This window comes from Ambystoma mexicanum, chromosome 4q (genome assembly GCF_040938575.1).
Source record: "Ambystoma mexicanum isolate Mex_15411 chromosome 4q, UKY_AmexF1_1, whole genome shotgun sequence".
Taxonomy (NCBI): Eukaryota; Metazoa; Chordata; class Amphibia; order Caudata; family Ambystomatidae; genus Ambystoma; species Ambystoma mexicanum.
In genome coordinates this window covers 330714696-330742288 of record NC_090928.1, presented here as the reverse complement: position 1 = coordinate 330742288, position 27593 = coordinate 330714696, and the positions used below count along the sequence as shown (strand labels likewise).

Genomic DNA, 27593 nt, shown 5'->3' with positions numbered 1-27593 from the left:
TGTGCTAAGAGTGAGAGTGAGTGAGAGGAAGAGTGAGTGAGAGAGAGAGAGAGGAGAGAGAGAGTGAGAGAGAGAGAGAGAGAGATTCCAACATCCTGCAGTGAAAGATGGAGAAATGAGGATGTACACATTTCTTCTAACGATTTTCTTCTTCTGCCCATTCCCATAATATAAGAAACCAAGGTTTATTTGTTATGGTTCACGTGGGTTTAAGTGTGCCTAGAGTCCCAAGTTACATCTCACTAATGACGCTCTGTGAGGCAGTGAACATGTCTGGGATTGTTTTTTGCCTCGTGCAGAAAGGCTGTGACCTAGCAGTTTGGCCTGGACTATGCATGCCAACATTTAGCAGCACCTGGGAGAGAGATTCTGTCACCAAAAGAGAATTTAATTTTACTACTGTAATGCATTGGGGTTAACATTATTTTAAGAGGTAGAACGTTTAAAATAGCAAAGATTTTGATAGGAAAAGCCCGGGTTCTCCCGCCTAAATTGGGAGCAATGGCATGTATGTGGACTTGTTCTTTCGGCGCGAATCAGGGCTTATCTTCTTATGGTGTTCCCCCATCTGGAATGGCAAGGCAAGCTGAAAGGCAATAGTTTGGAAGTTTGCCCAAAGCATTGCCAGTGGTTATGGTTTATTTGACACCCTTAATCCACTCTTCATGTTTTACATAAGCAGCTAGTGTACGACAGACAGCAGAGGCCATCCTGATAACACATTCACAGTTTTAATGCTAGTAATACAGGTCTGCTGAAAATGCGAGGGTCCTTACACGAAAAAGCAATATGTACTTTAGGCCAACGTTAGTCCAAGGAACGGTTTCAGAAGGTCATACTTTCAAAATATGGCTCGAAAGTTAACCAACTAATAAGTAAATGGAATAAGAGTTTAAGGAGGGCATGTCTTGTAATTCAGCAGTTTTGCCAAATGAAGGCCGTTTTCCACTTCAAGCGGAAATAGGAAGTGACATGAACGCAGTTTCACAAAGTGCAGTTTAAAGGTAACTGATAAAAGCGCCCTTTCACTATCAGCACACTAGAGGGCAGCAATGCACGCAGACAACAGCTGCAGGCAGCGCCACCTGAGGAGTAAATTGGCCAGGCATTTCATGGTATGGCGTCGACATTGGCATCAGAGAAACAGGTCAGACATTTTCTACTGTCATAGATGCCATAATCCAACCGGATCATCACTGTGATCATGAACATTCATATTTTGTTTGCGCTAATAGATTCAATGTTGAAGCCTGTGTCAGATATTTTATGCAAAGCACACATTGGAAGCTCGTGGTACTCAGGAGAGGGGTGGAAGCAGATGGAATAGCTGGGCAAGGACCTCAAGAAACTATCACACCCAGCATGACCTCATCTTACAGTGGCATGGTGCACAGATACTTTCATTTTTCCTAGGAGCTGCAATGCTATCATAACCATGCACTGCGCATGCGCGTCACACCCTCAGCGCGCAGCTGCTCGTCGATAGCAGCTGTACCATGTGAACTCACATGCTTTGCGAGCACTCATTGAATCAGGACCGTTTTTCTGGTGTCGGTTAAGTCTGCAGAGATACATTTCCGTTTACGGAAGAATTGCGGCTGCGTTTGCTGCAATGTCCACCCTCTTTCAAAGAAGGCTTTCCTGAGCACGTGCTTGCCTCGGATGTTGTGCTGAAGCAGGAAGTGGAATTCTCAGTGCTTGAGAAGGGTTGGCCCATGCATTTGCATTCCTCACTTTTTTTTGCTTTCTCAGCAAGTCACTCCAGCTGGGTGAAAAACCTAGAAAGGGGGGTGTCAGGATGCAGCCTCGCGAGATCTCGGTCCACGCCGAGATCTTGCAAGACAGCTATGGGACGTACATGGCTTGCTGCGCTAAGAGAGAGAGAAGGGAGTGACCGCCGGAGTAACAGGGCGCTTCCCAGCGCTCCTCCTTAGTGAATGCTTCTGCCTTTCTTATCATAACGCTGGAGAAGCAAGGCTAATATTTAAATAACAACATGTCACCTGAGATGGAGCAACTACAGGTCACTGAATGATGGACAGTTATACTTACGATACAAGCGTTGATCTATATGCTTGATCGTGAAGCAACAATAAAGCACGTCATTCCTCACCCTGTGTTGTGTCATAAGTGCGGGCACCACATAATGGCCGATGAGGACCAAAGAACATTACAGCCAGCTCTGACATGCAAAGTGCGACTCCACTTCCAGCTTTCCTGCAATGCCTCAGTAGGCCTGTGATACCATAGCCGCAATGGGAACCCCAGTTCAATACGTACTTGGAGGCCGTTGGGGGCATGGCGTATGCCGCAGGAAGAAAGAAGGCCATGTGGCTGAATGCCATTCGGGTTGAAGGACAAAGGATATTCGCGGGCCTGAAGCCTGAACTTGCAGAGGGAGAAGAGGATGATGTTTTCAAAGAGACAATTTGCCGGATCGTGAAAAGATGTTCAAGTAAGGAGAATGTAGTGCTGCACCGATTGATGTTTTATAGCAGGAAACAAGAAAATCCGGAGCCGGTTGATGATTATGTCACCGCATGAGAGAATTCACTGCATTGTGCAGGTTTGGCGATAATGCAGAGAAGATGATTTGCGACATGTTAGTGGTACATACCATCTGCAGGAAGGTGCAGGACAAATATATTCTAGAAAAAGAGTTGAACTTAGACAAGGCCATCTATATCGCCAGAGCAGAGGAAGAGACTTTGTGGAGGCGCAAGGAAATAGCACCAATGTAAACACTGTAAAATGGAAAGGGCAGCGTGACAAACCAAGAAGGGACTTCTTTGACGAGGGAGGGGGAAATAAGAGAGGGTCACTGAAATGTCACAGATGTACCAGCACATGGCACCTAGCCAATGACAAGGAATGTCCTGCAAGCAGCAAAGAATGCTCAAACTGCAGGAGATTCAGTCACATTGTGATAGCCTTTAAATGGAGGGGGAAGACGGTCACCTACATTGAAGGCGAGGGCAATGTGAGTGGAGATGAGGGCGAGGACGATTGGCCAATGGTCATCATGGTAAACAGCTCAAGAGTGAGAGGAGAGAAAACACATTGCTTAATAAACATGGACGCTAAGGAGACTCGAGTGATGGCCGACTCGGGTTCTGATTTGACCATCTTGCCAATTCAACCATACAAAGACATGGTGGAATGGTGTCAAGTGGAGGTCCGAAGAACCAGGCACAAACCCACAGTGTTTGTTGGAGCGTCAGTTACCTGTTGGGCTACGTAAATGCGAACATTGAATTCAAAGGCAGACAGATCGTAACCAGAGTATATTTTCCCAAAGAAGGTCCGGCAGTATGGGGGTGGGATGACCACCACAAGCTAAACATAAGACTGGATCCTAGCACTGATGATCAAATACTCTTAATTAAATCAGGAGGTCTTGAGAGGAGAATTTTTCACCCTATTTTCTGAAGCGTCAGGCAAAATAAAAAACGACATTTACAAAATCCACCTGAAGCTTAATGCCGTTCTGGTTAAACACAAAGTAAGACCTGTACCAGCAGCTGCAAGAAGCGCTTTGCAAGCTCAACTAACAAAAATAGGTAAGGATGGTATCATAGAGACAGAGGAATTCCTTGAGTGGCTGAGCCCAGTGGTACTGATCAAGAAACAGCAGTCTAACGATATCTGACCTCTGAAGCCTGAACATGCGTTGGATGACGGACAGTTACCCACTACCCAAAATTAACAAACTCATTTGTATGATGAAAGAAGCTAAATTCTTCTTGAAACTAGACATGCAGGACGCATATCACCAGATAAGCCTTCGTTGAGGGTCCAGAGCTTTTACAGCATTCATCACGCCCTTTGGCACTTACCAATACACCCGCATGCCCTTTGGGTTGTCAGCCATGTCAACATTTCAAAGGATGATGGACTCCCTATTGTGCGACATGGGAAATGTGTCATACTTTCAGGATGACATCCTTATCTATGCAGAAGAGGCTGTGACTCACAATAGAGTCTTGAGGGCAGTGCTGGACAAACCTCAAGATGCAGTAATACGCCTGAGATACAAAAAGTGGATGATAAAAGTACAGGACGTTGAGCATCTGGGGTACAAGAATTTGAGGGATGGTGTTAGTCCCGAGAATAATCTTTTATGAGCCATAGTTAAGGCCCCAGCACAAAAGTCAAGGGATGAACTGCGTTCTTTCACTGGAATTGCAGAGTACTATGCAACGTTTGTAACGCGCTTTTCAAAGACACAGCCCCATTGAGAGAACTATTTAGGAAAGGAGCAGTCTACGAATGGTGTTGAGAGCAGAAGACGGCTTTTGAAGAGGTTAAGAGGAGGATAATAAATGTTCCTTGTTTTAAACCTTTCAACCCAACGAGGGAAACGCACATCACCACCGATTCCAATGCCTACAGGTTGGTAGCCACGTTGACCCAGAAGAAAGGGGACGCCGAGCAAGTAGTGGTGTTTGCATCTAAAACACTCTCCGATGCTGAACAAAATTACTTCACTGTCGAAAAAAGAGATGCTTGCATGTGCATGGGTGGTGGAGTACTTGCGTATATAAGTGTGGGGCACAAGGTTTTGCCTGGCCACAGACAAACCCGTAATTCATATGCTGAGCCCAGGGGGCACGAAGACGTCCACTCCGAGACAGGCTAGGATAGCTGGCAAACTGCAAGAATACACATATGAGATAATGCACATAGCTGGATGGAAGAATGTGCAAGCAGATTAGATGTCCTGCCTGTTGGAGCACGACAAACCAGTCTCTACATTCCTTAAAGATTAATGTGTAGTAGCATCAGTGGGTGATCTGAGAAGCCGGGAATTCTTAGAAATAAGAAAAAGTCACTGGAGGGAAGAACTAGCGACCATGAGAAGAGTTGCCGACTGGGCAAAGAATGGGTGGCCCAGTGAAAGGACGATTCCAGGAGAACTGAGTCCATACTGGAAAATGAGTGAAGACATTTTTGAACCCAAGGGGTTATTGATGAGAGGGGATCAAGTAATACGTCCCATGGGAATGCGAAAAGTAATTTTATGCAGGGCACACTCAAGACATCTTGGCGGCAATATAACTAGGCGAAGAGTGCGAGAATCGTACTTGTGGCCGTGCATGGATTAGAACATCAAGATAATGACTGAAAGATGCAATGAGCCAAGTAAGCAAAGAGAAGGGAGTGGGCCACACAGAACAACTAGCTTGATCAATCAAGAAGGATAATTAGATATCAATTGGTGGTGCCAAGGAGGGGATAGGCTAGGTCAAGGATAGTATGAAAATAGTATATTTTATTAATCACATATCAAAACCATGGAAAATAGCACACAATACATAATAAAACTACATATAGGTTCACAGCTCATATTAGATGCACAAGAATAAAGTGCATGCCTCAAAAACACCCCCACTGCAGTTAGGGGTAAGAACAGTGTAGAAAAAATGCCTGGGTTTCATTGGTCCCCTTGAGTCCATGTGACCTGACTACAAATATGGAGTGGTGATGGTCCAAGTGGGTAGAGGTAGAATTCGCACCCAACATCAGGGTCAGATTGGCCCCTTTTTCTTTTTCAAAAAGCCTTTCATCCTTCTTAGGTCGATAAATGAGTACCAACACAGGTTGGGTTATATTGTATGCATATTTGTTCTATAAAAAAGAGCTTAAGCATAAGTGCCATACAATAACATATTATCATTTGGCATTAGACGTCTGCTTGGATTCACAGTAATTTAGTGTACTAAGGAACAATGCTGTTTGATGCCACTTCCTGTTTTGTCAAGGGGTGAAAGGTCGTGTTTCATCGCTTCCCGGGATGTCATTTTGAGGTGGGGTCAAATGACATCACTTCCGGTGATGTCATCAGAGGTCAAGGGTTGTGAGGCGCGGTGTGGGCCACTTTTTTGAGGCAAGGGGTAGGCCATTTTTTCTTGGGTGACCAGGCATATTTCTTGTCCCAGTCCGACCCTGCCCAACATCACCATGGCTATTGTCATAGAGGAATTGAACATGATCTTTCAGAGGGAAGGCCTACCCAAAGAGATAGTAACAGACAACGGCATCCAGCTTGTATCAGGAGAAATTGAAGAAATCCTGCGGAATCATAATATCAGGCAAATTAAGGCAAGCCTCTATCGTCCCTAGTTTAATGGATTAGGCGAAAGGACAAATAGGTTCATAAAAGGAGCCTTACAATTAGCTACGGCCTCAAGGATGGATCCTTACAAACCAGCCAACGATAGATAGCAGCTCATCACCTAACCCCGAATGCAGTTACCCAGGTGTCGCCCTTTCAGCTACTAAGCGGGAGGAGGCCTGATTCCACTCTAGTGCCCCTGTGGTTATCCAAGGTGAGACAGGATGACACAGTCAACATGAAAGAGGTTGTCTGGAGAATCCTAAAGAGTAATGACCAGATGAAAACACAAAGTGACACCTGCAGAGCTGTTCCGAGATAAATGAAGGGGACATTGATATTGATATTCATATTTTATTTCTATCGCGCTCGTACACAGGTGTTTCAGAGCGCGACAAGGCAAGGGAGGGGAGAACAAAACAGCGATCTTACTAGGCCAGTGACATTGAGAACGCGCAAGTTCATGGGAGAGGGGGAGGGGAAAAGTGCAAGGAAGGGGGAGAAGTGGAAAATGCAAAGCAGAGGAGAAACAGATAAATAACAATGCATAAATATTAAAGGCAACAAACAGGGGTAGTGCAGCCAGCAATTTGCAAGTGCTAGGTTTAAGGCAGCAGACAGGGTAGGTCTGATAAGTGCAGGAAGAAAAAGGGGGGCTTCATGGGTACAGATACAGACCCCAGTGCAAGCGGTGGCCCGGAGGCAGTGCGGGAGGGTGGCAGGGTGAGCAGGTACCTGGGCCCGGAGGACAGAGGGTGGCCAGGTGCACGGTGCCAAGAGGGAACAGATCAGCAGGGGAGAGGGAGAGCAAAGGCAGAAGAAAAGAGGAAGGTCTTGAGGTGCTTCTGGAACTGGAGATGGTTCTCCTCAAGTTTTAGAGTGGCAGGGAGGCTGTTACAGAGGGAGGCCCCAGCCGAAGACAGAGATCTACCCCCAGCTTGTGTCTTTGAAAAACGACTGACCCTGAGGGAGTTAGAGGTAGAGGAGTGAAGAGCTTGAGAGGGGAGGTATTTGCAGAGGGATAGCTGAAGGTATTTTGGACCCAGGCCCCAGAAAGCCTTGTGGACAAATCAGAGGGTTTTGAATTTTAATCCTTGCATCCACTGGGAGCCAATGGAGAGATTTCAGAGCTGGAGAGATACGATTCCAGGGCTTGAGGCCATGGACAAGTCTTGCAGTCCTGTTCTGGATTGGTTGCAGAGGGCGGAGAGTAGAGACTGGTAGATTTAGAAAGAGACTGTTACAATAGTCCAACCTAGAGCGAACCAGAGCTTGGGATACCATGAGCTTCTGGGGGAAGAATAGGAAAGGCAGAGTACCTCTGAGGAGGTGCAGTAGAAAATTTGACTTTTTAGAGACCTCAGAGATGTGGGCAGAGAAGGAAAGGGTGGAGTCAAAGATGACTCTGAGGTTCTTAGCCTTGCAGTTGGGGGTAGGAGGAGGGCCAAGGGAAGCCAGCCAGAGAGTGAGGGGCAAGGATGGTGAACGTGTGCTGATGAGGAGGATCTCCGTCTTGCTGGCATTCAGACAAAGATCATTGGCGGCACACCAATCTTGAATGGCAGTTAGGCAATCAGAGATGAGAGAGGGAGAGGAGGTGGCAGAAGGCAGCCTGAAAATGAGTTGAGTATTGTCAGCGTAGCACTGGAAATTTGAGCAGAAAATGGCAATGCAGTGGGCGAGAGTTGCCAGGTATTGGTTGAAAAGCCAGGGCGAAAGGTTAGACCCCTGGGGAACACCATAGGTAGAGAGAAAGATAGATGATAGGAAGGACCAAAGTTGAACCTGGGAGGGTCAATCTGAGAGGAAAGAGGTCAGTCAGGCCAGAGCCTGATCGGTGATACCCAGGTTTTCACTGGGGCGGTTGAGCAGGATGGTATGGTTGACCGTGTCAAAGGCAGAAGAGAGATCGAGGAGGATGAGGACAGAGGGAATGTTAGAGTCAAGATTGGAGAGCAGATCTTCACGGATGTTCAGGAGAGCAGTTTCCGTGCTTCTGGCAGCTCTGAAGCCAGACCGGTGGTCATGGAGACAGCCAACAGAATTGGAATGAAAGTTAAGCTGAGAGATGGCCAACTTTTCCAGGAGTTTGCCCAGAAAGGAAGTAATGGAAATTGGCCGATAGTTAGCTGGACAAGAAGGATCAGCTGTGGGTTTCCTGAGAAGAGGATGCACAAGGGAGTGCTTCAGAGGGGAGGGGAAGGACCCTGAGAAAAATGAGTGGATGAAAAAATCAGCAAGGGCCGGAGTGAGGGTGTCAATGTGGTCCTTGATGGTTTTAGAGGAACAGGGATGAACCGGTTTTGATGAGGCTTTCATAAATTGGACTTGTCTAGCGACCTCGTGAGAGGAGAAAAGAGGAAAATACGAGAAGGATGGTGGGGGGTGGGTAAAGGAGGGTCAGCAAGCACAGATGGAGAGGGGAGAGGAGGTGTCGGGGTGGAGAGGGTGGACAGGATGTCCTGGGTTTTTGAAATGTAGTGAGAGGAAAGGGCATTGCAAAGAGCCTGTGAGGCAACAGGAGGGCTAGAGACTGCAGCAAGGTTGGCCAGCTCCTTGCAGATTTTAAAGAGTCCGGCCAAGTTGTTAGATGCCGCAGAGACACAAGCTTGAATGCAGACTCTCTTGTTGGTGAGGACAGAGAGACGGTATTGCCTTTGTAGCAGGTGACAGGCCAGTTTGTCAGAGGATGAACAGGAAGCCCTCCATTTCCTCTCAGCCGCCCTACACTTACGTTTAAGTGTAGCTAGGTCAGAGTCATACCAGGAATTGCACTTGGCTTTGGACTTCAAATGGATCCTCATGACAGGGGCAAGAGCATCAAGAGTATCAGAAATTGAAGAGTAGAGCAGAAACAGGGCTGTGTCAGGATGAAGGACAGACAAGGGTGGAGGGGGGGGAGAAAGTGGCGGCAAAATCCTCAACTGACACACGCTTCATGGGCTGGATGTCCGAGAAGGTAGGTGGCAGTGTTGGGGTAGGCTTGGCTTGGGGGGGAAGAGAGGAAGAGATGAGAGGAGGGAGTGATTGCTACAGGAGAGAGGAGTGGTCAGAAGGATGGAGAGGGGGAGGTCAGAGGAGATCAAGACATCGAGTGTGTGCCCTGCTGAGTGAGTTGGGCCAGTGGGGAGGATGGACAGGGAAAGGGAGTCGCAGAGGTCACGAAAGAGTACAGAGGAGGAACAAGGAGAGTCTAAATGTATATTGAGGTCACCAAGGAGCAAGAGTTGAGTGGTAGAGGCCAGGATGGAGGAGGAGAGGTCCGCCCACTCAGAGAGAAATAACGTGATTTGACCAGGAGGCCGGTAGATGGTAGCCACAGTAAGAGAATGGGTAAACGAGAGAGAAAGCCTACAGACAAGGCATTCAAAAGAGGAGTAGGTCTGAGTGGGAATGATAGAGGCAGGAATCCACTCAAGAAAGATCAGGGCTCCCCCCCCACCGGACCGGGAGGATCTGGGTGCGGAGAGGACATGGTGAAAATAAAATTTCCTCACAAGGACCAAGCAACAGGATCCAAGAACAGCCAACCGACAGAGGTCGTAGAAAAATGCACAAATCATATATGCCCCAAAGATGGCAAAAAGTGGAATCTGTAAAGAGTTGCCATGTCCAGGAAGCGACATCCCGGGTTGGAAGAACAGTCCACTACAGAACCAGAGTCAGAAGATTCAGAACTACACCCTACACCAAGTACAAGAGACAGCGGGTGGAGAGAGCAGTTTGGGAGAGAGTTGGGAGGAGAGAGGTACCAGAACTACTACCCAGGAAGAAAGAGAAATGCATAGTGAAATAGCTACATCATCAAATGCCAGAGGAAGAGTAAGCAGAGCAGAGACTACATCCCTAAGACCAGTGCTGGTCTAGAGTCGTCCCTGTGAGAAGAGAAGGCCGACAAATGATCAAGACTTCGTAATGGAGTAGCACCAGGCTGCTCAACAGAAGGAGGTATGTGGGGATGCAGCCTCGCGAGATCTCATGACTGCTATGGGATGTTCATGGCTTCCCGCACAGAGAGAGAGAAGCGAGTGACTGCCCGAGTAACAGGGCGCTTCACGGCGCTCCTCCTGAGTGAAGGCGTCTATCTTCCTTATCATAACGCTGCAGAAGCAAGGCAAATATATACAAATAACATTGTGTCCCCTGAGAGTGAAGCAGGTACAGGTCATTGAATGATGGACAGTTATACTTACGGCAGAAGCATTGATCTATATGCTTGATTTTGAAGCACAAATAAAGCACTACACTCCTTAACATGTGTTGGCTCATAAGAACGGACACACTAGGAGGACCCCAAGATCTCTGTGCCTAGGGACAAAGGCTGCACCTCAGCAATGAAGCCCCAAAAGGCCATGCATTGGGTTGCTTGTGTTCACTTGCAGGTGGCACATAGCCTTTCATTTGGGGATGGACAGATACTTTGGGGTCTGGTTCAAGGGCTATTTCAATTTGGTTGGTCCTCTTCTGTAAAGACAAAGTGAGCTGAAAAATCAGTCGAAAATAATTAAGCATTATCTTAAGCCTTTCCAGCCCTCTCTTTTTTCAGTCCATTCCCTAAGTGAGAGGGGTACAGCCAGGCATGGGTCCAATGTTCTCTGGAAATATGCCCCATAGGCTGGGGCTCTCAATAGCACCCTATAAGCAGCACATATTGGCCCCATGCCAGGAACAGAGGTAGCATCATTGTGCTTTACCAATGTTGACACTGGCACAATATTACACTGGTGTAATGTACACTGATCTATGATACATAATTACCATTGTGCTTTACAGCTGACACCCTGGCATCGGAAGTATTAGAATATTTTATATTTATTCTACCAAATTGCTTGTAAATGTCTTTTTATCCAAATTTCCCCAAACATTCTGCTGTAGAATTTCACAATTTACCACGCCAGGTTCACTTTGGGCAATTTTGCTCATGTCAATTTAGGGAAAACGTTCACATCGTCCGTTTTTAGGTGCCCCTACTACATTTGCCTGTGGCCCCTCTGTGCCTCCCCCAAAATGTGATTCCTGGAGATGCCACTGGGCCCATATCGCTAAAGTAAAGAATAAAGAGCATATGCCTTGTTTTCATGGTTCACGTTCAGGCTCCAGGTGTTTCGAACATTACCCCGTCACGTCCTGGTGGTAGACATTATCAACATTTTAACTTTTAGATCATTTTGAGGTTTATTGCTACATGGCTCTGTGCAATGTTATTGCACTGTCTTGCACTTCAATCCAGAACATGCACACATGCTGGCCTGTCATGGAGACTGTTGCACCAACCCATGTTGCTTCTGACAGACAGATAGATAGTTAAATAAATAGGTAGATAGATAGAAAGATAGACAGATACAGATAGGCAGATCCAAAAACAGACAAATAGGGACATAGTAAAGGGTGTGTAATAGAAAATAACATGAGTGGATTGAAAAGGAAAGACACAAAGACAAGTTATTGCGAGAGAGAGAAAGAAAGAGAGAAAGAGGCAGAAAGAGAGAGGAGATAGAAAGTTTGAATAAGAGACATAGACCCTCATTACGAGTCTGCCGGTAACCTTCCGGTGCTCGCCTTACCGTTTCCGCCACCTGATATCCTGGTAATAGCGGGATATTATGGGTGACGGAGGAACAGTAAGGTCCCACTCCCATGGAAACTCCGAAGCACCAGCTCCGTTAGTAATGGTGCCAGTGCTTCAGTGAAAACTCTTCCGTTAGGGGCCACAACTACCGCCAGGTCAGGCCTGCCAGTAGCTCACAGCCCCTTCTGGCAGACTTGTGGTTTGCCAGCCCGGAAAAGGTGCGGGCAACTGTTGTAATGAGGGCCATAGACATAGGCATGATAGAATACGGAGGGAGAGGAGAGAGTGAGTGTGACAAAACAAACAAAGCGAGAACCAATAAACAAAGTAAGGACGATAGAGGGACGGGAGAGCGAGCGCGAGCACCTTCATCCTTTCAATCCACGTGCCAGTATTTCCACATGAGAAGATGAAGAGACGCACCTGTGATCTGAGTTGGCGCAATCACTTGGCTCGCGCTGGACGTGGAGGCTTCTGGGGCGAGCTCAACAGGCACAGGAGGGGAGGACTTTTCAATCACAACTTTTTACAAAAAGCAAAGCAGAAGAGATCGTGAGTGAGTCTGAAGCATACAAGTAGAAATGTCACATCACAAACATTAACTAACATTGTGCTGTATAGGAAACTTACATATGTTTATAAAACATCCTTTTCACACTCTGTATTAGACGGCCCCGGTGCTATGCATTTTGGAAAGTGCACACACCATCAACAAAGGAGGGCGGTGTACTATGTACAGGAAACAGGGTATGCAATGCATAAACGGTGCCCTGGGTGAGTGCTGTCTGGCACCGCTATGTGTACCATGGCAGACATTTCCCAGAGATAATGCGTATCATGGCAGGGTATTTTTTGCAGCAAGCATTTTTGGGCCCGTTGCAAATAGGGTGCAAAACTGCACTCCATTGGTGCAGAGGCTACGCAACATAGGCCCAGTCATATTCAAGTCAATAAAGGGCCATGCACGAAAACTGCTTCCAGGACGAGAAGCTAATGCCCGTCATACAGCACAGCACCAACTGCGCATAGTAAAGATCAAAGAGAACTAACTAGTGGCCTAGCAAGAGTCATCATCCTCTGAGAGGGAAAGGAACAACCTGTACAATCTAATGGCAGTGCTCGAAGTGTAGGAAAAGAAGGAGTGGAACTATATTCCCCGCTGGCCCCATCGCCCCCCCCCCCACACGCAATCCAAACGCCCAAACACACCTGCCGTTTAAGGGAATGTGCAGTGCAAGTTTCAACTTCTTCCCACACTTTCATTCCAAAATTAAGCCATTCTGGAACGGTTTCTTTTTAAAATAAAAGTATAGGAACAGTAACACTTTTTAAAAAAAAGTAGAGGCGCAACGCTCCTGCCCGCTTCGACCACTGTCTAAGCGTAGTACAATCACAACTCTTGCCCAGGTGCTGAGCAAACCTTTATGTTACCCTAAGCTAAGCAGAGAAGGCCGACCTGTGCCAAACATGCTGTTTTCACCACCGTGGGCTGGTCTGCCGCTGCTTTCATCAGGCCACCTAAGGCAGCCGCTGAGTCTGCCTCGACAGGATGTGTGCACATTTCATGCATGATGCCATTTCTACATTTGTGAAATATGCACACCCAGGTATAAATGAGCGCCAGTGGGGGCGAAACATCTGCAATGCAGAGCCCCATTGTAGCTCAGCATTCGTGGCTGAGCTTAGTCAGAGACCCAGCACAAAATGGCCTCTGCTGGCTTTTCACTTGTACCCAGTGGGGGCTACACCTCTGCAATCAAGACTCACATCACTTGTCCCCCCCTTGAGCTGCCTCCCGCTTCTGCTAGTTAGCCCTACTTGCATCCCACCACTGCATCTCCCTCCCGCTCTGAAGTCAAAAGCACTGCTGCACTTCACAACTGCTCTCAAAACACTTTATTCAATACAAGAATGTGCCCTGGAAGCCTGCCGGAGAATCAACTCTGTACTGTGGCGCTCCTGTCCTGATCTCAAATGCCCATTGCAGTACTGAAGGCCTATACAATCTGTCGCTGCACATACTGTCAGGCCCGGCTCCAGCAGGGGGACCAGGGAGGCCAGGCCCCCCCAGAGCCAGCCTCTGGCCCCCCTAGAAAGGAGGCCATGTCAGTGGTGTTATACACCATTGGTAACCGAGGGAGTGGGGGTGGATGTCACTCTAAATATTCAGCAGCAACCTCAGAGACATCATTCTGAGAGGCTGAATTGCAGGAGGTCTGGCCAGGATTTGGTTTCTTGCCCTAGAAAATGATTTATGCCCGACAGCCATGAAAGTCCAAATGACCAGGGAGATGGAGGACCATTCACATCTCTAAGTGAGGTAGCACACTTATTCAAGCAGGCTGCCTACAATTATTTTCTCAAACCTAAAATCACAATTTTGGTTTCTGAATTTAAAGTATGTTTATTTTTTGTGGGAATATAGTGGATTTTCACATCATGCTTAATAAAATGGTTAACTATATCAAACAATAAATGACAGGTAAAGTTGCTTGAACATAGATTTCTACAGAAGGTGCGTCAACTGACTGGGGCCCTTACAAATTACATTCAAAGCATATATTCTGCTGCATTAACTACTTGAGTATAAGTGAATAGAAAAGGTTGGTAGTAACAAAAATATAATTCTGGAGGGGAGGATGTAGTAAAATCAAAAAGTGATAAATGCAAGTTTTTGAATATTGAAAATAAAGCTACAGTTATAGGGGATAATTTTCCAGGTCAAGCAGAGTAGAAGTGGCGCTAAATGCATGTAGCTCCACTTTTTATGAGCTGCAGGATTTTGTATGATTTGACAGGTGAAGTTGAAGAGCAGAATGGATTTAACAAGGTCCCCCTGCCAAATCTGACTGGTATTCAACCAGCATGTATTTTTACGTTGGTGGAAAACTAATAGATTCCTATGGGACCTCCCTGACTTTTACACCTGGAAAAAGCGGGCAGAGTCCAAAGGAATCCATTGTGGATGGCTCCCACAATCGTTAATTGTGGAAGTGATTTACACTTTTCCAGACACGTAGTGGTAAAGTAAAGAGCAAATGCGATTTTCGCTTGTGTTTTACTCTTTACTCTTCCAATTAAAATTAATGAATGGCTCCTTTTGCAAAAAAAAGTGTAAACAGGAGAATTCCAATCTGTGCAATTTAGGATTCAAAACAAAATGCCCCACTTAATCTTTTCATCAACATGTTTCTACAATGATGAATACATTGTCAGGTTGATTTATCATGTGACTAGTGCATTTTTAAAGTAATCTGTATACAATTTAGTATTATTTTAGGTATTCAAAGCCAAACTTCAACATATATTCATAACAACTTGAGCTCGGAAGATGTGTGGTCAAGTATCTAAATTTCAGGCTAGGCTCAAATTATGGCTTTACCACTTGACCAAAGTGTGTGTCCAGGGCATATTTTTTAATTTCACTATGCCTTATCTGTTAAAATTAGGTGCCCCTAGAAGTGGTTAAGTTTGCATTATTTAGCAATTCCAAAAAGCCTCACTCATGGTTTAATAGATGGGCAGCACAGGGATTAGGACACACAACCATCTATCTTTGAAAATATCTGGGCAACATTTATTGAACACAATTGTGTCATTCAATAGCAAATCAAAGTAAACACATCAAACAAAGAGTCATCATGGACAATTGCATATTATAACCAGTATGTAAACAGTATGTACCAGATAATGATGTACAGGGGCATGCCCCACCAGGAGCGATGCCAGGAGGACGCAAACCCCTCAAACAGCAATGTCTGCCTCCTGATGCAGCACTTATAGCCCTAGCACTCCCCTGCACTCTGAACTAAATAAAAATGTGCTTCAGAAATACAACAAAAAATAACATTTTGTGTTTAAAATGTAATTTTGGACATGAACCATTGATGGGAGACATTCAGAATGGGACTACTGTAGGGGTTTAGTTGGAAAGGAGGGGGGAGGAGGTTGTGAAATGGGTGGGAGAAGGGAGGATTGCACACATGTGTATGTTATTAGAAGATATGTTGTTGTGCTCGAAATATTGTTAAGATCAACAAGACAACCTGTATTGATTGGAACACAATCTCCTATTCCTTGCTTCGTTATTCTGGGTGGGGTCTATCTTTCACAACAAGATGGAGGGACCACAAGCATCTCCTCCGGGGCCTGCTGGGAGTAGCCACCGTGCTCAGGAAGGTATTGCTGGACGGACACCATCTAAGATGGTACAAAGACTGGGGGCCTCACTGCTCAGCCTTCTCAGAGGAGGAAGAGGAGGCATCACCCTCAATTCTCCCAAGCCAGGCAGGGAAAGGCATGCTGGGTGCTGGGGTGAATAGGTGGCAGGGGAGGTAAATAGGAATGTGGTTAGAGGAGCTGAAGTCAGGTGACCTGGGGGTGAGAGGTGAAGGAGGATCGGATATAATAGAAAGGGGCGAGCAGATGGGAAGGGAGGATGGGTAGATTGATGCTGCAACACGGTGTTCTTTGCTTTTGTTTTGCTATGTACAGTTTATTTACAGAGGGGTGCAAATGTATTTTTGCAGCTCTGGGAAGACATTTTTTGCTGGATTACGGATCTGGGAAATCTGGATCAACGCCAGCACTTTGTTTAGGGTACTCCTAGACCCACACCCAATGGAATGTGGCCCCCCCTGACCACAACCCTGGCCCACCCAGATGACACTGCCTGGAGCCGGGCCTGCATACTGTGTGTAATCCACAACGTTTGTGGTGTCTCCATTCAATGTCAATGACCCCCCATGTACCTCTGCCCCTCCACCAGCAGTCATTTAGCTTTCTCTTCCTTCAGCCTTGGTTGGGATCTCTCCAAGGGAATGCTCCCTGCTCTCGGCGCTGTTCTGTTGTGCAGCATTTCTGGTCAAAAGCCCCCCCCCCCCTCTTCTTCAATAAACATAAAACCTGCAGGAATCTCAGCATTTGTGGCTGAGCATTTGCATGCATGCACGCATGCATGCATGCATGCATGTGCGGTATTTACAAAGTGCAAACCTAGCGGGAATGCAACAGAGTGCTAGATATAGGGGACATACCTAGGGGGTTACAAGTAGGGGTGGGCGAAGAGATCACTAGCAAAGCAAAACCTGTGAAATTCGCCAACTATTTTGTTTTGCTGGCATAACAGATTGTTCACCGATTGGCCACTTTTGGGAGTATTTATTTCCCCCAGAAAAATGTTTTGTTTTTTGGGTGGTTTGAGCCAAAATTTCGATCAATTAGAGGGCTAAAAGTTTTGTGTATTCCGAAATGGCTAAAGCTTTGAGCAAAACCAAACAAAAAACTATATTTCAGCAGGGAAATGGCAGAAATGGCCAAATCTGCTCTGCATGCCAAATTGGCGAGGCGGGCAGATTTTACCAAGAATTCGCAAATTTCTCTGTGGAGCGAATTTCGGCTGTTTCACCCCTTCCGAGGTACAAGTAGAGTACAGCGGGTAGCACAGGATCTGGGAAAGGTGGGGGGAGCCGGATGCTTGTGCTACCGCTGTACTGAGCTCAGTTAACTTTCAGTGATCAGCGCCAGGTCACACATGGACGCCATCTTCCAGTGTCCAAAAGGGTGCCTCAGCAAGTCACTTCAAAGGTAGCACTTCTAGTGGCATCGCGGCCCTTGCTGTGATTTATTTGGGTCAAAGGGCAGGGCCTCCTTTACAACCAATGGGGAGAAAACATTTATATTTTGCGCAAACCACCTGCTGCATTTAAAGAAAAGAACACTAGTGTGCACATGGTACGAAGGAGGGCTGTAAAGTAGGAGGAAGACCTTGTAGACAAATGTAGCTTTCTCTGCGTCTTCTGGAATTATTGCCTGGGTCTGATTAATTTACTTAGAGAGACGGGAAGTTGATAGAATTTGTGAGGTTGAGCGGCGGTAAATTGACTTCCACAAAAACGTAGTGGTTGATGCCAGGTTTTTGTGGCCCATCGGAAAAAATGTGCATCAACAATAATGAGGAAACCAAAGACTCAGTAACAACACCGAGAAATCCACTCCAACACGTGTGTCAATCTGTTCCAGTAGACATAAAAAGAGGCTGATGGAAAGGGCAGTGGGAGGTATTTGGGATACTGGCATAAGTTGGCACATACATCATTGACATGTCTTCATAGTACTGTGGCATAAGACTGGGTGTGTCTTTGGACTACTGCCATATATTGGCACAGTCAGCCTGTACACGCTTTATTAGACTAGCGCATTATGGGCAAAACTAACACGCAAGTATTGTTATGTTTCCATGCTGGCCTATATTGGAGCAGTCAACATGGCCAGGTTTTCTGACAATAACATTATAGGGAAAGCCAACATGAGCATGCCCTGTTGATACTAGCATATATCAACGCAGCTATCCTGAAAATGTGCCCCACCTCCTGCTTAATTGGGGCTCCCTCACTATGCTTGATCTCTTGTGCATGTTCCTGCACAACTCTCTGCACAGCAAGCATTTTCCTAAACAGAGAGCCGGTGGCCAATCTCTTTCTTTAGCTGGCTACCTCTTATGGAACGACCTTCCCTTTCCGCTACATCTTGAGTCAGACCTCCTCAAATTCCAGAAGCTCCCCAAGACTTTCCTTTTCCTCTCCTCCTTCCCTTCTTCCCTCCTCTGCTAATCTCGCAGTCGCTGTGATTGATGACCAGGGCCATTATGTGTTCTTCGGGGGCCTTGGCCTCCCGCACCAAATCGCCTTCAGCCTCTGCCCACAGACAGCACTTGCCTTGGCACTTACCTCCCTTCGCCACTGTAAGCCTGCACTTACCCATTTATTTATTACAGGTGAATGTTTCCTAGCACTTTGTACACTGGGCACTTACACCTGCTGCTCACTCACGAGTGCAGGCACTCCAGCACTTACCCCGCTCTCCCTCTTCCCCTCTCCTCTCTCTGCACTTGCAACTCTGAATGCTCACAAGGCCTAGTACGTTTGTCTTTACCCTCCAGTGTACTCATTGTTTTCTATCCCATGTTCCCTCCCGGTTGCCCTGTGGGCGCTTTGAAACACAATTTACTTGTTGTGTAAGCGCCTAACAGATGTACAGTATATAAAATAAATAAAATATTCACCCCCCCCCCCCCCCAGTGAGACATTTCCACTGAAAAGGATTGCTTAACAAGATGTACTTTTTAAAATGACTATTAGGATGAAAAAACACCCCTGAATCCCCTCAACTGTGGGCCATTCATCTGTATATTACTCTCTATGGTGAATCCTCGTATAGGCACACGTTTCAACAATCCCCCAACCCCCCAATCCTTGCTATGTATCCTTTCATTCTTTATTTGGTGAGTGGTCCTACTGCACTATACAGAAACCCATAAGAGCCAGCTATAGATAGGGAGTAAAAGGGCTGTAGTGTGTTGCATGCTAAGCTTTACAGCTCTTGTGTGGAGACACTTTGGCTGAGGCCAGATAGGGTGAAAACAGGTCAAAGGAGGAGAGGGGGTGATGATTCAGGCATTAAGTGCTAAGATACAGGAGGTTTGCAGGCACTCTGTGTGTCCTTGTTTTATTTCAGACCTCTATAGGTAATTTCTCCACCTGCAGCTGCTGTTCCTGACCTATGATGCTGCTCTTTCCGCCACCTGCCGGCACGAAGCGTCTCATCCTGATGACCTCATCTCTGTTAGAGCTCCGGTGGCAGTGCTTGCTATCAGCCCACCTACACCACTGCCTAGATTTGTCTTCTCAGCACTGCACGATGCATCCATTAATCAGGCATCATGGCTCACATGCTCTTTTCCTAGGGCTGTGAGGACACCCATGCCAATACACATGTGAAGATGTCCACTCCCCGACCCCTATGACTCCATGCAGGGGAGTGCCCACTACAGATATGACATAATACATAAGACTAGCTCTTCAAATGGCCGCGAGGTATCAGATGGTGAGGGAGGTGATTATCCAGTCAGTATTGACAGCTAAATATCACCTGGTGTATTCAAGCTGAAACCACATGACTGTGCTTGCCGATTCCTCAAGGCCACTGCACGTCACATTGTGGTGACACAGCTGCAACATCTGCCCCATTAACATCGCAAACGCACGCGTGGTTGCCTACCAGCACATGTCTTTTGACAACATCTCGTCCTCCACCTGAGCCAGGCCATCTGCTTTGCAATCTTGTGGTTCTACCATGGACACCCAACAGCCAAAAGTACCCTTCATTTTGATACCGCCGACTCCAGTGATATGGGTCCCAGGGGGGTTCAATGGATAAGAGAATGTGAAGTACTCCTAGCACTAGTGGTCCTCCAGGATGGCAAACGTCTGAGCGTCTTTCCCATGCATTCAGTAGGCCAAGCTATCAATGGCCTCTTCTATGTGTTACCAGAAGATAACGTTGATATGCTTGATGGCGTAAAGACAAGTCTCCATGATTATTTTGCTCCTCACAAAAATGTCAGTTACGTTTGTCAGCTCTTCCTCAGTACAACTTAGGCAAACGTTGAAACCGTGGCGAGTTTTGCCTTGAGCCTCAGAGTGTGCATTAAACATGGTGGCTTTTTCATATATTCTAATGAAGAGGCACTTAAATCACAAGTCATTGCAGCATGTGAACTGCCCATATTGTGCAGAAAGCTACAGAAATTGGCTATGTTGGATGAAATATTGCTCATGGCCAGGATAGCCAGGACAATTGATATTAAAGCGGAATCTATAGAAAAGCTCAGAGTGACTTAGCCCACATCATCGTCTATTTGTCAAGTGAGTGACAAACCAAAACCTTCAAATGGCCCAGAGAGGACATGTTTTTGATGTGGTTACAATTTCCAATACTCCTGAGCAGTATTTAGGGATTTGACATCGATCAACACACGCGCGGTTGACACTCCTTCTGCACGTGATGCACTATCCTCTGCGAAGAGGACTTAGCGGAAGTCAACAGATTGCCACTGACCTCAGGAGCACATGTAAACCATGTCACAGGGTCTGGTACCACGACTCAAAGTCCGCACTCCGGAGCAATTCTGACTCTTGATTCAGTGATGAGTGGTCGGAAAGGATGTGTATTTTCATCAGGTAATTCAATAGCAATCAAACACAGCCCAATCCTATTACTACACGTTGATGCTCATCCACTTGAATTATTGATAGACACTTGGGCCACTGTGGATGTCAGTGAGATAATGAATATCCCTCTTTGTAGAAAAAGCGGACATTTCACCAGTCCTCTGCTGTCATGTACACATACCCCTTTAACTCAACGTTGCTGTGTCCCTGCATTTTCTTAGCCACATGTACATGCAAAGGTCACACTTCCAAGATAAACATCTATGTTATGCACACAGATAGCAAGAGCATCTGCATCCTCAATTATAAAACTGTGGAAGAAATGTGTCTCGTACACATCATATATCCATGGATAACATGTCACCAGACTGGCAAGGAGGGCATGATTGAGCATATATTTTCCTATTGTACCCCTGTCTGGTAAAGCTACAGTATCGGCAAATACATTTGCACGAAGATGAGAAGATTAAGCCAGTTGCATAACACTATCATGGCATCCCATTCAACACTCAGCAACAGGTTGAAGATTGAGTGTTCTACTTGCTCAAGATATCATATGCCTTGAAAGGGTCTCTCCTGTTGTACCAGCCTCAAAAAGGGATCAGGGGTTTGTATCCCCTTCTGCAATGACATGCACACCAAATCAGCCAATACAGAGGGAATAACATCAGGCCCCAAAAATAACAGACATCATGCACCTTTCTAATGGAACAACAATGTTCTCTGTGGGGTTTAAATGCAGCCCTAAGGACAAAAGGAAACTGTGTCTGGCTGACTGGGGCCTAAACATGAAGAAATACTTTCCTGTAATTTGTAAGCACACTGTTGACTGGCAGACCAAAAAGCCAGCATATAAAGTTCAACACACCAATAGTGTTGTCAGAAACAGGAAGACTAACATTATGTGCGACATGTGTGTGAACAACAAGGCTGGAAAGAAATGAGGCCTACCTTCTGTTACATGATATTGAGACCCTGAAATGCATTTTTCCTGAAAGAGGTAGCTGCCATTGAAATGTATACATTTTGCAGTTTAGGTTGAAAGGCACTGCTTAAGAGGAAGCTCCCTGGCCTGAACCATTCAATGTATATTTTAATGAGCAGTTGGACATTTATGGCCTGATGGGAGATATTAAAGGAGGCCTCGTGTGTAAAGGAATTGCAACATTAAAAAATACCCGTTTTCTGTGCATGTAGAAAAACGGTGCTTATCCAAATTACTGTGTTTAATGAGATTTGAAGGCCCAAGCATTGCACACTTCCCCCATTCCAGTATTCAAATATCAGGGAATATCTTTGAAGTTCACAGAGCCAAGAAAAGGGACCAAGCTTATGCCAGACTAAGATTTTATGAGGTGAACAGATGGCCACTGTGAAAACAAAAGACCCAGTTAATAGAAGTGAATGCTTAAAAATACATAGAATTAAAATGTGATTCCTGGTAAAGTCGAGGATCTAGACAAGTGACAAGTTGCAGGGGACTGCCAGATGAGTGAGGGGACAGATATATAACCTCTGCTCGAGGAAGATAAGGACATATGGGCATTAGCCATTGGTGAAAGAAATGTTAAGTATTAAATGCTTTTATGGCAGGCTCGGGTCAACTAAGGCCAGAGGCCAGGCCTATATACAGATCAAGGGAACAATATGCCAATTCATTGAAGGGAAAATATGCATGTCATTATTTTTACATAGAAATGTAAGGAGGATCACACTTTGGCCATTATGTCGGGAATATAATGGTTCAAATATAATTAAAGGGCCCATGAGAAGCCCTATTTGTTTTTGGCAACTTTGATAGAAATTCTTCTATGGGAACTAAAGTTGTAAGCTGAAATGTGATGATAGCTTCCCAGAAAATGTCATGAAGCAGAGAGGACATTTGGCCCCCCTTGTCAAGGAGTTCCCCCCTTCTCACCTGAATCCGTTCTTTACCGGTGTTCTTGGAGGCTGCCTTCTTTCGGATGGATCGGGTTTTGAAGAAGGCGGCCCGTGTCTCTGCCGAATCCAGAATGCGTTCAGTTTTCCGGGAGGTCGAATCCAGGAATCCAGGAGGCAAGGTACGTTCGCTAGAACTAGAGTCCAGGAGGAAGAAGAAGGGGGGGTTTCGAGGAAGGGATAGTGGAGTAGAAAGGAGAAGAACCGCGAGCTACGGAGCACACGTCTGGTCGCTAATCGCTATAGCATTCAGACGCGCCGCGGAAGGCGTGGTCTAGAAATAGAGAAGGGTTACATCCAACACATGGAGCGAGAAGGGAATGCGTTGGACGGCCATATTGGAGGTATGAGTTGTTTCAGTCCGTTGTGACAAGGACCATGAGGCCCAAAATGGGCGCACCCAGTGATTCATGACACCCATAATAATGCAATTTTCACACGTGAAATGCCTAGCAACTAAAGGAACAAATCATTGCAATGGGGGTAGACAATAGAGGTCCAACCAGAATAGTTAGTGAATCAGCTGGCACATCCTAATTTAGATAATTTGGGGAGTTGTTAAAGACACACAATGTGAAAGAGAGAGCTGTCTGATAGGATCTGAGTTGGACTACTGAAGAATTGCTGGAACACAAACATTATCTGGGAGACAGGAGTTGGAGGAAACCTGGAAAAGCAACAGAGACTGGGGATCCAGAAACAGGAATGGCAAATAGAGGTATTGTTGCGGGAGGCCTCCATGACTGGACCTGAAGAGGCCATCTAACCAAGTCCCTATGCAGCCCACGAGATGATTCAGGAGCCCTGATGACTTTCCCTGAGCACAGAAGCTAGAGATATTCTATCTAACTTGTCCAACCAAACCAGATCTCGTGTGGATCTGTTTGAGTTAATACCTTCCCCTCATTTAGTGGATGGGGTATGGAAGTAGAGCCCTAGCATTTTCTTACCAAGTAGTAATTTAATTAATTACCCTATAGCTAGCTGACACAGGGTGATTTTGTTGAAATCCAAATCAACATCGCTTCCAGCGTGGATACAAAAGGATACTCCTATTTCTTCTTGCCAACCCCAAAATTCCCTAAAGGCAGGGGTGCATAAAAACAAAATTCCCAACTGCTTCCTATGCCCCAGACTCTGCCTTAAAGCAGAGGAGTTTCCATAGCAAACATAATATCTAGCTTCGTGCCGGGGCAGAAAAGTGTCTTGCCAATTTAGTGAAGTCCCTGATTTTAAGGCATATCCCTGAGTCTCGGTATGATAGCTCAGAGGCAACGTGCCCGCCTTGGAAGAAGACAACAGAGAGCAACACAGGTTTGATCCCCGGGTCCGCGCTTAGAAACCTCTGGGGATTAAGTGCGATAAATAACCTACCATGTCATATATCATCCCCTCCACAGAGGGTGAGAAAGTGACTGCTGGCAGAAGAGAGATTCTTCATTGTATAGTGGTGGAGGGAAAAGGGCTCCACAAATATATGAAAAGTGTTTTGTTTTTAAAAGTCTGAGTCTGTTGTGCTCCAACACTGCTAGCATTGCCAGGTGCGCATGGAGATGGAAATAAAGAGCACTGACATGCCAAATTTCTTTTTACCAACAGAAAAGTGTTGCTTGTTGTTTAAAGTAAACATGATGTAAAGTATATAGCCAAGCGTATGGTCCGGTCATGTTTCAAGGTGCTGCCTGTTATTTAAAGTAAACCCCATGCAAAGTAGGTGGTAAAGTTAAAATGTTTTGTCCTGTCCAGGATGCTGCACAATTCTGTGCATTAAGAATATTTTTTGAGTGACCCAAGTATCTGAAGTATTCTATAGACCTGTGCTTCTATGTAACCAGGGTGGAAAAGAGCCCAAGAAGGAAAATGGACATGTTGTTGGGGGTGCTATGTTTTTACATCCCCAGATTTCTTTTAGCGAAGGTTTTTGTTGAATATTTCCGGCCGAAAAAACACAATGAATTCTTTTTTTTATATTTGGGGGCACCCTCAAACTCCCACAGACCTATTATCTAGTCCCTATTCCCCACACCACTCTACCCCTTATATCCCCTTACCCACCCCTCCCCATATTTTTCTATGAGATTTTTCAGTTGGAAATGTTCAGCAACGACCTCCGCAAAAAACATGCTGGCATTGTAATAACATTGTACCGTTGTTGGGTTATAGAGTGTGTGATCTGCGTTAACCTAAACAAACTGATGTTTTCAATTTGCGTGAAAAGTGAATTTTCCAGAAAGAAAAGCATTTGGGCCATGGAGTGAGGTGGCGTGTCTTGTGATTTTGTGCAAATATTAATTTTACATATTAATTAATGAATATGGTTCTTGGCTAAAGTGGGAGGGGTCTACGTGGTATGAGATGGTTCATAGACAGGGCTAGGCTGAATTATATCAACAGTTATATTGGTGTGGGGCTTTTGATTGAGGGAGGGGGAATGAACTCCCTGCATTAATTGTTGCCCTATAAATATGCTCACATTTCCAAGCTTGAAGTGAACAAACGGTACCATCAATTGGAAGTACATCTGTCTTCAAGGTACATAACCGTATTTGCCACCCATCTGGGGTTATTCAGATGCACACATCTGAGCGTTGGCGTCTTGTCAGCAGGGGAGATTTGTCAGGAAGAAATCTACAAATTCCTACACCACATACCTCACCGCCTCAACTATAGTGACGGCATTTTAGTATTTGGCACCACCCAAGAGACTCATGATGCAATGCCAAGAGGGGTTTGCATGGCACTGGAAGGAGCATATCTAGCGCTGACTGAGGATACATGCAAGTTCAGCAGATGCAGACGGATATTCTTTGGGCACATCCTTTCCAAAGATGGGATGAAACCAGACCCAGAGGAGATGCAGGTCCTCCTGTCAGCTGCAAGTCCTCAAACCTTGTCCCACTGCATTCATTTCTAGTGAGAGCACATACTGGAGTTTGCCCCCATCAGTGGTCTGATACATTTTCTCGCCATGTAAGATCAGGAATTGTTGTAGACAGGCAAGTTTCAGGATGAGTTCAATGAAATCAAACAGTACATCACAAGATCAGTCTTTATGGCTCATTTTGACCCAATTCTCTCCAGTGAACTGACATGGATGCCAGGTCCGTGGGGTTAAGTCCTGAACTAGCACGAAACAAACCAAGCAAAATGTCGCCTCTTAAAACAGTATCAAATGCCAGCAGGCACCGCAGTGAGACAGAGAAGGCACGCTTTAAGACTTGTCGTAAATAGGCAATGTTGTTGATTGGGTAGATGGGACAATGCAAAGCAGTTGGCTCAATCTGTTACCCACATTGATGACTCACCAAAGATACTCAAGATGGCCAAAGACGGGCCTTCTGTGACCACTATAGTGATAGTGCTCATGAGCAATAGAACAGTCTTACCGACATCCTTGCATCAAAGGTTTGTGACACTGGCTCACGAAAGGCATCCTGGCCTAATTTCTACCAAAAGAATGTTATGATGATAGGTTATTTATAACCCGCTTAATACCTTGAGGTTTCTAAGCGTGGACCCGGGGATCAAACCTGTGCTGTTCCGTGTCGTCTTGTTTCCAAAGCGAGCATGTTGCCCCTGAGCTATCCTCTCGAGATGGAAGGTGTGGCTTCGAGGAACAGACTCACTAGCAGAAACTGCCCTGAAGAAATGCCACATATGTCGAATTATTGCTACTTGTAGGTTCCCCAAACCATTACACAGGACTCCCTTACTGGCTGCCATCTGGGAAGGGGTGGCGGGTTGATTTCTTGGGGCCAATTCACACTGGTGCTTACATGATGGTGGCGCTTGACAACTGTTCTCACCACCCAAAGGTACAGGCCATTCCAGCCACTTAAGCAGCGTCAGTTACCCCAGCCTTACACACTTATTTTCCGTGTATGTGATTCATAAGACAGTCAAAGTAGACAATGGCACAGCTTTCTGTGGATAGAATTGCAAGCTGCTTGCAGAAATCCTTCCAGTAACGCTGAGTGATTACCTTATGGTCAAGAGAAAATGTGTTTGTGGAACGCTTTATGTCAAGAGGACACTTGAACAAGGATCTTTAACACGAACCCTGTGCCAGCTGTTGGGGACTGGCGTAACATCCCGTATGGTACAACTGTGAAGTGTCCTTCAGAATGGATGTGTGTCAGAGTCATACAAACGCGCATTCCCCAGGCTTGCTGTGAAGTCAGCATGTCGGATGCCATGCTAAGTCTAGGCTAAAGAGAAGCTACTCGCTAGGACATCATGAAAGAGTACGCGGAATAGAGGTCGAATAGCCAAGTCTCCACAATTTGAGAAGTGTGATAAAGTCTTGGTGAAACAACCTGAAATGCATAAGGCATTGCCTGCATTGAACCCTTAACTCCCAATGTGCACATACGTACACGTGCCTATGATAAGAGCAGGAAAGTCGATGCAGTCATCACCAGCAGGGCCGACCTTAAGGGCAGCAGCACCCTGGGCGAATTGGCGTCCCCCTTGCACCCACGTGCCCCTGTTTTTTTTTTACCCTCCTCGCTCCGGCGAGGAGGTAATGATATTAGTAGGGCATGTCAGCAGCCCATTGTCATTGAATGAGCCTGCCGCGGGTGCATTCATTGACAATGAGCACCTTTTGTCATTAGGAGCACCTGCGGCTGAGGGGCGCCTTTTAAATGTGCCCGCCGCCGCTGGCGTATTTGACAACAAAAACCCCCTCCCACTACGCCAGCTCGCGGGAGCACTTTAAAGACTCTCTCGAGCTGGCGTGGCGGGGGCTAATGGCACCCTGGGGGGTGTGGCGCCCCGGGCGGTTGCCCAGCTCACCCCCCCCCCCAAGGTCGGCTCTGATCACCAGGACCTCCTATTCCTTGCTTGAAAAAAGATAAACAAACCTACTGACGTCACCACCTGAAAATTCGCCTGATGATGTGGAAAGTTCAGATGGCGGTGAAGTGGAAGAAAGTGACGAAGGTACTTTGAACTTAGA

At 46.1% G+C, this 27593-nt stretch overlaps 1 protein-coding gene across 4 annotated transcripts in view; it reads right to left on the bottom strand.

Moving 5' to 3' along the window:
• Nucleotides 1–27593, bottom strand: part of LTBP1 (latent transforming growth factor beta binding protein 1) — a 1019134-nt gene that overhangs the window by 253194 nt on the left and 738347 nt on the right. For all 4 annotated transcript variants that reach the window (XM_069607908.1, XM_069607910.1, XM_069607907.1 and 1 more), the window contains one exon: nt 12108–12206. In XM_069607908.1, coding sequence (XP_069464009.1) covers nt 12108–12206 — 99 coding nt within the window. The remainder of the gene's footprint in view (nt 1–12107; nt 12207–27593) is intronic.